Source organism: Entelurus aequoreus, linkage group LG13 (genome assembly GCF_033978785.1).
Source record: "Entelurus aequoreus isolate RoL-2023_Sb linkage group LG13, RoL_Eaeq_v1.1, whole genome shotgun sequence".
Classification (NCBI taxonomy): Eukaryota; Metazoa; Chordata; class Actinopteri; order Syngnathiformes; family Syngnathidae; genus Entelurus; species Entelurus aequoreus.
This window is the reverse complement of record NC_084743.1, coordinates 37778674-37787749: the sequence shown is the minus strand read 5'-3', so window position 1 is coordinate 37787749 and position 9076 is coordinate 37778674. Positions and strand designations below refer to the sequence as shown.

The following is a 9076-nucleotide window of genomic DNA, read 5'->3' as shown; positions in this document are numbered from 1 at the left end:
AAGTTTAGTAGATCAGCTTCGCCTGTGCTAGTAAGTTTGCATGTGTTTTAGTTTAGACCAGGCCCACAGCATCATTGGGAAAATCAAAATTTTCCTGATGTTCTAAACGCCTTTGAAGCAATGCTGGACATGAGAACCATTGTCTTGCAAGAACATGAGAAAAACACCCTGAAGATTTCCCTTAGAATTTACAAAAGGACTCCTGTGGTGAGCTGGAGTCTATCCCAGGTGACATCAGGCTTTAAGTCACAGGAAAGAATCAAGAACTAAACAAGCATGCACACTATTTTTTGACACTTTATTGCACAAAGTTTGTTTTCTTACAAACACATTCAAGCTTTGAAAACCGAGAAGCAGCATTCCTTCTTTTTCTTTGGTTCATTCTCAGCAACGACCTCCAGTAGAATCATGGATGTGAAAGTACTGCAAGGTACTTACTAACGCTTAAATAATGTATGTTAAAGTACTACCAAAGCTTAAATAGCGTACATCGAAGTACAACACAGTACTAACGCTTAAATAACGTGTGTGGAAGTACTGCAAGGTACCAAAGCTTAGATCAGTGTTTTTCAACCTTTTTTGAGCCAAGGCACATTTTTTGCGTTGTAAAAATCCGGAAGCACACCACCAGCAGAAATTATGAACTCAGTTGACAGTTAAAAGTCATTGTCGCAATTGTTGGATTATGACTTTAAACCATAACCAAACATGCATCACTATAGCTCTTGTCTCAAAGTAAGTGTACTGTCACCACCACTGTCACACTTATTTTGACTTTTTTGCGGTTTTCCTGTGTGTAGTTCTTGTCTTGCGCTCCTATTTCGGTGGCTTTTTCTCTTTTTTTGGTATTTTCCTCTAGCAGTTTCATGTCTTCCTTTGAGCGATATTTCCCGCATCTACTTTGTTTTAGCAATCAAGAATATTTCAGCTGTTTTTATCCTTCTTTGTGGAGACATTGTTGATTGTCATGTCATGCTCGGATGTACATTGTGGACGCCGTCTTTGCTCCGCAGTAAGTCTTTGCTCCGCAGTAAGTCTTTGCTGTCGTCCAGCATTCTGTTTTTGTTTCCTCAGTAGCCAGTTCAGTTTTAATTTTGTTCTGCATAGCCTTCCCTAAGCTTCAATGCCTTTCTTTAAGGGCACTCACCTTTTGTTTATTTTTGGTTTTAGCATCAGACACCTTTTTACCTGCATTTACAAAGCAATTAGCCACCGGCTGCCACCTACTGATATGGAAGAGTATTACACGATTACTCTGCCGAGCTCTAGACAGCACCGACACTCAACAACAACACATCATTTGTTGACTATAATTACTGGTTTGCAAAAAATGTTTTCAACCCAAATATGTGAAATTAGATAATCTTCCACGGCACACCAGACTGTATCTCACGGCACACCGGTGTGCCGCGGCACAGTGGTTGAAAAACACGGGCTTAGATAATGTATGTTGAAGTACTGCAAGAAGTATTCATGCTGGATGAAATGATTGTTGTTCCAAGTGGTTTGGCTATAAATACACAAAAATACATTTAGAAAAAAACACACAAAATATTCATTTACTGTCCAGTGTGGTGGACGCACATTGAAAAATAAAAGTGAACAATATTAATAATGATAACAATAACAATAATAACAAAAATAAGGCAAGTGGATGATCAGCATTTGCCAGCAGGGTGCAGTAAAACATCTGTAAAGCTACAGTTATATGTCCATGCCTATCTTCGTATCAATATTTGATGAGGAAGTTCAGCTTTTCTGATGCCGTGCACACTACACACTTGTTGTTTTATTAAGACAAACACATACTGTGTGTTTGTGTTACATCTGCAGGTGTGTGTTTTCATGAAAGTGTGGACTATGCAGAAGACAATCGTCTGGATGTTTTTTTTTCAGTTTATGGACTTTGGACTAAACCACGGCTGGACTTGATCTTCTCCAGTCTCTTATTGAGGTGCTTGTTGTTAGACTCCAGCTCATCCAACTTGTCCAAAGCTGAGCGTAACTGAGTGGGACAGACAAGGTATCATCAATATCAAGGATACTTCCCTATAAAGTATACGTTGTTATCAAGTATCGTTGCTATTAAGGACACGTCGGTATCAGGGATACATCGCTTTCCAGTATTGTCATTATCAAGGATACTTCCCAATAAAGTAAATATCGCTATAAAGTATCCTCGATACCAAGCAGAGGTGGTTAGAGTACACAAAAATTGTACTCAAGTAAGAGTAACGTGACTTTAGGTTAAAAAAAGAGAGCTTGTGCAATCTCCAGGTGTGGAAAGGTTTCAGGGATAAACACCTTCCACGCCACCCTGAGAAAACTGATGTTTAAGTTTATATGTAGACTGTAGGGGTACGAGACTGATCTTTTTATACAGATAACCAATCCTAGGTGTAGTTCTGTTGGGTACCAATCGTATATATGGAAACACTGGTATCTCTGCCTTTTATAGAATATGTAGACGCATTTTTAAAGTATATATACAGTATATATATATATATTTTTTTTTTTTTTATTGTTACTTTTATTAATTTATTAGATGCCTTTTACTGAGTATGCACAAACACTGTTTTTAATATTATGTGATAATGCCTCTTATACTGTATTTTGTTTGTTTTATGTACTGTATGTGATTGTATGTCTACTTGGACATTGGAGTCTGCAATAAAGCTTGATGGATTGATTGATTGAATATGTACAACATAGTCATCAAAACATTTACTTGAGCAAGAGTAAGTAAGGATTGCGTGAGAAAACTACTCAAGTACTGAGTAACTTGTGAGTAACTTCTGATTTACTTAGTAGCTATTTTTAATGGTTCTTGGACTGCAGCTGTAGTTGGTGTGTGTGTAAAACTTAAAAAACATATATAATTTAGTGCAACATGGTTTTGTCTAGTTGGAAGTAGAATTCCTGTAGGCTGAAATGTGAACATATTTCTACCAACACAGATGACACTCATAATATTAATGTTCTTTTTACTGGTTTAAAAGTAATCATTGAAGATTTTTTTTGCTGCCTTGTCTGACGTCATGTCACTTTTTACAGTCTGTACATTTCCATGTACTAATTAGTCTGATTTGTCAAATAATTCTGATTCTTCTATTCTCACGCATACATCATGTGAAGTTGTAGTTTCCATGCTCTTATCTCTAATGGGACTGTTGGCCATATGCAGTGTGCCTCCCGTACACTAGGGCGCGATTGTGGTCATTTCAGCCTGTTTAGCTATGTGGTAATGTCAATACAATAGCATGCTAATAAGCTAGCACGAGTAACTTTCACGCTCCGGATCTAACGCAGAAGTATTTTCCACTCTTTGGTGCTATTGGTAATGTTTTAATGTGTTTAAATGACACTTGTGGTTTATTAAGATCATCAGAGAAATACAAAAAGATAGTTTTTTTTAGGCTGACCATATTCTGAAATCCCAAAAAGAGGACACATATATGCGTGCCAAGGCGGGCAGCACGCCAAGGCCGGGACTAGGTGAAAATTTGCCAATGATACTCGAACTTGCTTTATAAATAATATATTTTTTTAAATAAAGCATTTTTTCTCCTCTGTTGACAGCAGTGTTGGTGCTAGGAATTTTCAAAATGGGGTCCCAGGGACCCCATCAAGTCATAAAAATGGGGTCCCACAGTAAATTTTTGGGGTCCCACTTTTTTGTAAGCGTTTTGAAAACAAATGACAAATGTATGCATTATCCTGTTATATCTCACATTCTATATTGTGTTTTGGAAAAAGGTTGTCATAAACGTTACTCAGTTCATTAAAAAAGATAATACAAAAGAAAACAAATGTGTATACATATGTAAATGTATTCAGTTGTAAACATTCATTCACTTTCTTCTTTCCTTCATGGATCTAAACTTTACCACTGCTGGTAGTTTTTTCTATGTTTTTATTTATTAAGTTGTAGGTGTATTTATTTCAGTATAAAAGTGTAAAAAGTGTTTTGCTTGGGTCATGAAATGATGATAATGGTGTGCCAGGGCATACATACATTTTATATTTAACGCTTAAATCTCTGGAGTCTACATCAACTTCGGATCTATTCCTCATTTCAAAATGTTTTAGTTTTTTTTATGTTGTTTTTTTTGTTTGTTTGTTTTCCACCCTTTTTTGTCAAACAAAACTATGTTTTTTATGGCAAACACACAAAATATGCAAAATCTTCCACCAAAAATATTTTTCAAAGTGGAATATTTGATGTGAAGTAATCGGAACCTTTGATAGGTCAATAATTCATAATAACATAACAATGACCGTTTGAAAGAAAAAAAACAGCTTTGTTTTATTAGTCAACATTGCAACTTTTTCTAAATTACATTTCACCTTTAAGCTTTTTTATTTCACTTTTGTTATGTTTTTGTTAATTTTAATAGTATTTTTAGAATATGCCGCGGGCCTTTAAAACATTAGCTGTGGGCCACAAATGGTTAAAATTTTTTTTAGAAAAATTAATGATCTGCGTCCTTTCTGATTTCAATGCGTTAAAAAGACACAAAAAGTGCGTTAGCGCCAACACTGCTCGACAGTATAACAAAATAAGTCACACTTATATTCTGTAACACTCACAGTTTTGGAAAAAAAAGTGCAGAGGTAGAAATATTCAAAATAACCTCTTGTATATAATGTAAACATAAATAATGCCTCAAAACAAGTTAATTAAATTTAAACAAAAAACAGCAGACGAGCTCTCGCCCTGCACAGCTGTTTTGTGCTTTGTAGTGTCGATATGGGCTTGTAGATCTTTGGCCCCTTTATTTGCCACAGATACATACGTTGCTGCTTTGCACACAGTGCATTCTGCTTCCCATGTGTCACGGCCAGGACGAAAACACAAATACTTTTCCCGCAAATCATCCGTGAAGTTGCATTTACGTTTAGGCATTTCTTGTCTCTCTCCACTCACTAGCTCTCTCGCTCTGTGTCTTTGCCCCTCCCTCACGAATGTTGCTACGTGCGCGCACCTTCAGTTTTTTTTTTTTAACCCCTTCTTATCTTAACTTTGGACGTACATTGAAAATACACGCAACCCTAATTCAAAATGCCGGACATTTGAGGCATTTAAGAAACCCCGCCCGGACACCCCGGCAAAAGAGGACATGTCCGGGGAAAAGAGGACGTATGGTCAGCCTAGTTTTTTAGACAACTGTTTTAGGAGGTTTTTGATTACCAGTTGTTTCAAACAGTCAGTATGCTGTCTTTTTTGGGAACATTCTGACACTAATTAAATGACACTGTATCGATCCGTTGTGGTGAAGAAGGAGCAAGGCAAAGCTCTCAATTTACCGGTCAATCTACATTCCCATCCTCACCTATGGTCATTAGCTTTGAGTTATGACCGAAAGGACAAGATCGCGGGTACAAGCGGCCGAAATGAGTTTCCTCCGCCGGGAGGAGCTCAAAGTAAAGCCCCTGCTCCTCCACATCGAGAGGAGCCAGATGAGGTGGTTCGGGCATCTGGTCAGGATGCCAACCGAACGCCTCCCTAGGGAGGTGTTTAGGGCACGTCCGACCGGTAGGAGGCCACAGGGAAGACCCAGGACACATTGGGAAGACTATGTCTCCCGGCTGGCATGGGAACGCCTCGGGATCCCCGGGAAGAGCTGGACGAAGTGGCTGGGGAGAGGGAAGTCTGGGCTTCCCTGCTTAGGCTGCTGCCCCCGCGACCCGACCTCGGATAAGCGGAAGAAGATGGATGGATGGATGGATGGGCTATGACTGTTTACTAACCTCGCTAAAATGAAAACATTCATTCTCGAAGAATAAAACTACCTTAAAATTGTAAAAATATGCATTTACCACTGGTATACTAACAAAATAAAATCAATTATTGTATTAGTATTATTATATATTTATAACAATAGTGAAATAATCATTGATGAGTCAAATACTGAATGCATGTTCCAAAGAGGAGTGGGTTGTTCTCCTGCAGATAAACTAGACTGTCATTGGATAAATGCTCGGCTTTGTCCCGGCCATCAGATAGTCAGCATCTCTGGTAGTCTATTAAAGGTGGGCATAGCCTCGAGTGGCCTGGAAGCTCGGCTTCTGCATGATGATTGGATGATCTGTCTGAGGCTGAATCCCTTATTGTTCAACAGCGAAATGAGCGACTCAGCAATTTTGAAGTATAAACTAAGGGAGCATTTTCTTTCTGTACTGAGTTGATATGGAGTGCTTTACAATCCTATTAGTGACTTCGTCATTTACAAACAAATCTAGCAACTTTGTCTGGTGTAATTCGAGATTCTTGATATGTTTTCATATTGACGGTTTAGATCAGGGGTCCCCAAACTACGGCCCGCGGGCCGGATACGACCCACCAGCGTCCAAAATCCGGCCCGCGGGAAGTCCCAAGTTAAAAAAAAATAAAAATATATTTTTAAAATTTGTCCTTACTAGTCTATTTTCTACCGTCTCCTAGCCACTCAGGCAAATCATATTGTCTAAAAATGCATTTTACCATCGATAACGTGACATGCAGCAAGTGCGCTCTTTAAGTCAATTAGTCTGCGAGGAATATATATGTATGAATACATATATATGTATATATATGTATATATATATATATATATATATATATATATATATATATATATATATATATATATATATATATATATATATACACAGTATATATATATATATATATACACACACATATATACACATTTACATATACATATATACACATTTACATATACACACACACACACACACACAGACATTTACATATATATATATATATATATATATATATATATATATATATATATATATATATATATAGCGCGGCCCCCAGCCAAATTGTTTCACCCCAATGCGGCTCCGGAGTCCAAAAGTTTGGGGACCCCTGGTTTAGATGGCCGTTCAGGGCGGCTTGGCATTTCGCCGTGCTCCGCTAAAGACCGTGTTCACACCAAACACAAACCCTGGTCATCCGTCACTCATGAGTCCTGAGAATGGAGGGCTGCCGACATATTACATGTTTGTGTCAATCTTGTGGTAAGCTTGGCGGTTTGAAATCGATAGTTTTTTAAATCGCCTTTTGCCGAAGAAAGAACGCTCGTCTCTGTATTTGCACAGCAAGATTCATGATCCTGTGTTAATGCCTCCAAGTCACATTTTTGTCCCAGGACTTCACGAGGTGAACACGGCGACGATACAGAGATGGTGGAGTTAAACACGGAAGTATTACGGGCTGGCACGGCGGTTGATGCGGAGTGGAGAGTGGAGGACTGCGCCGCCTTTTGGGGTCCGTGGTACCACTGCAGCAATCTGCGTTGCCGTTGTGTTCAACTTTCTTTTTTCTAGACACCGTTCACAGCGGTTTAAAAAACGCCGTTAACCGCCATACAAACCATGTGTGAACGCTCCTTACAGGAGTGCTGCAGCGAGCCACCATTGTCTGCAAGCACTCACAGGCGCTAACACTAGCCTGACTCTGCAACTCCAGCTGTACTTCGCCTCTTTAAAATAACTTTAAAACTATTTATATTAATACAACTATAACTTTAAAACTGCCCTCTTAATATTTCCACACCTTTAGCATATGGCTGTTTGTGGGTCTTTCGTGGATATATTGAAGTATGTCTACATGTTGCTTTCCTTCCATGAATTATTTAACGTGGACCCCGACTTAAACAAGTTGAAAAACTTATTCGGATGTTACCATTTAGTGGTCAATTGTACGGAATATGTACTGTACTGTGCAATCTACTAATAAAAATTTAAATCAATCAATCAAACCAGATAATTGCCTGCTTCCTGTTTATGTCATCACAACATTCTGTTTTGCTGATAAAAATCTTTTGACTAAAATTTTGGTGCATTACGACCTAAAATACAAAAAATATTCTTGTAAATCTTAAAATAAATAGCGTCACTACTTTGCGGTGTGGAACACAACTCCTGCGATTATCGAAGGAATACTTTTCATTATTTTACAAATGTTCATAACCTTTGTATTATTGTCTATATTACTTCTAGTGATTTATTCATCCATCAGTTTATCCATCCATCCGTCCACTCATCGATCCATACGTCCGTCCGTCCATCCATCATACATTGTCGCTACAATATGTTTAAGGTAAAGACTAAAGTACTTCTCTCTGCAGCTTTCGTTTCTCTGCTTTCAGCTCATCCTCCACTTTTTCTGCACTCTCAGCTGCTGACTTGTAGCGCATCACCTGACCCTCAAGTCTGCTCACCTGAAGTAAAGTCCAAAGTACATTAATGTACACACACAAACATTTCAGCAATCTTGTTTTAGCTTACATTTTGTTGTAAAGCAGTCACTTCTTGTTCTGCTTTCACCAGTTTGAATTTCATGTCAGTTATTTGCCTGCTGGAGTCTGCTGGTAGATAAGCTGACATGATGATGTCTGCTATTAAAGACAGAAGTCAACTTGGTGACTTACTCTGCCCTTCAACCATGTTGGGATCTTTGCCGTTTTCTACAACTTCACCGTCTGCGCTTGGACTTCCATCTGTGCCGTTGTTCTTCTGGCCCAGTTGGTCTTTAAGCGTCTGTATCTGAAAACATCACAGTGACATATTTCATGATCTCTTCATGGCACATAGTTTGACAACAACCACCAACTCTGTGATGTTATGGAAGAATATTCCACCAACAACTCCATGCTCAAGAGTATGAAGACTTAAAATTAAAAGTACACACTAAATATTCACAACTTGGACACACTTTTTGCAAACAGGTGTTGTCAGAGTGTTAATGGATGTGTGTAGATTTATTTGAGGGGGAAGTAAAGTGAATATATGCTGCAAAACCAACTGTACACCGACTACTTAAGTTGTGTCATCTCTTCAGTTTAGTCCCACATCATCAAAGATATGCGCAAATATCAGGAGTGTACTCACTCATATATGCCCATAAAGACCACAAAACATCACCAACATCCATCTCTTAAGTAGACTAGTCAACTTTAAAGGCCTACTGAAACCCACTACTACCGACCACGCAGTCTGATAGTTTATATATCAATGATGAAATCTTAACATTGCAACACATGCCAATACGGCCGGGTTAACTTAT

General features: G+C 38.4%; 1 protein-coding gene across 25 annotated transcripts in view; it reads right to left on the bottom strand.

The window, feature by feature from the left end:
• Nucleotides 1–284: 284 nt before the first annotated feature.
• Nucleotides 285–9076, bottom strand: part of lrrfip1a (leucine rich repeat (in FLII) interacting protein 1a) — a 175230-nt gene continuing 166438 nt past the window's right edge. For 22 of the 25 annotated variants that reach the window (XR_009828303.1, XR_009828315.1, XR_009828311.1 and 19 more), the window contains one exon: nucleotides 8469–8556. Coding sequence is in view for 3 of the 25 variants with exons in the window: in XM_062067807.1 (XP_061923791.1) it covers nucleotides 1898–2005; nucleotides 8127–8231; nucleotides 8299–8378; nucleotides 8442–8556 (408 nt within the window). In the remaining 22 variants the exon portion in view is untranslated. Of the gene's footprint in view, nucleotides 2006–8126; nucleotides 8232–8298; nucleotides 8379–8441; nucleotides 8557–9076 lie in introns of those variants that run through there. The other 3 variants (XM_062067807.1, XM_062067809.1, XM_062067808.1) reach the window with 2 other exon arrangements.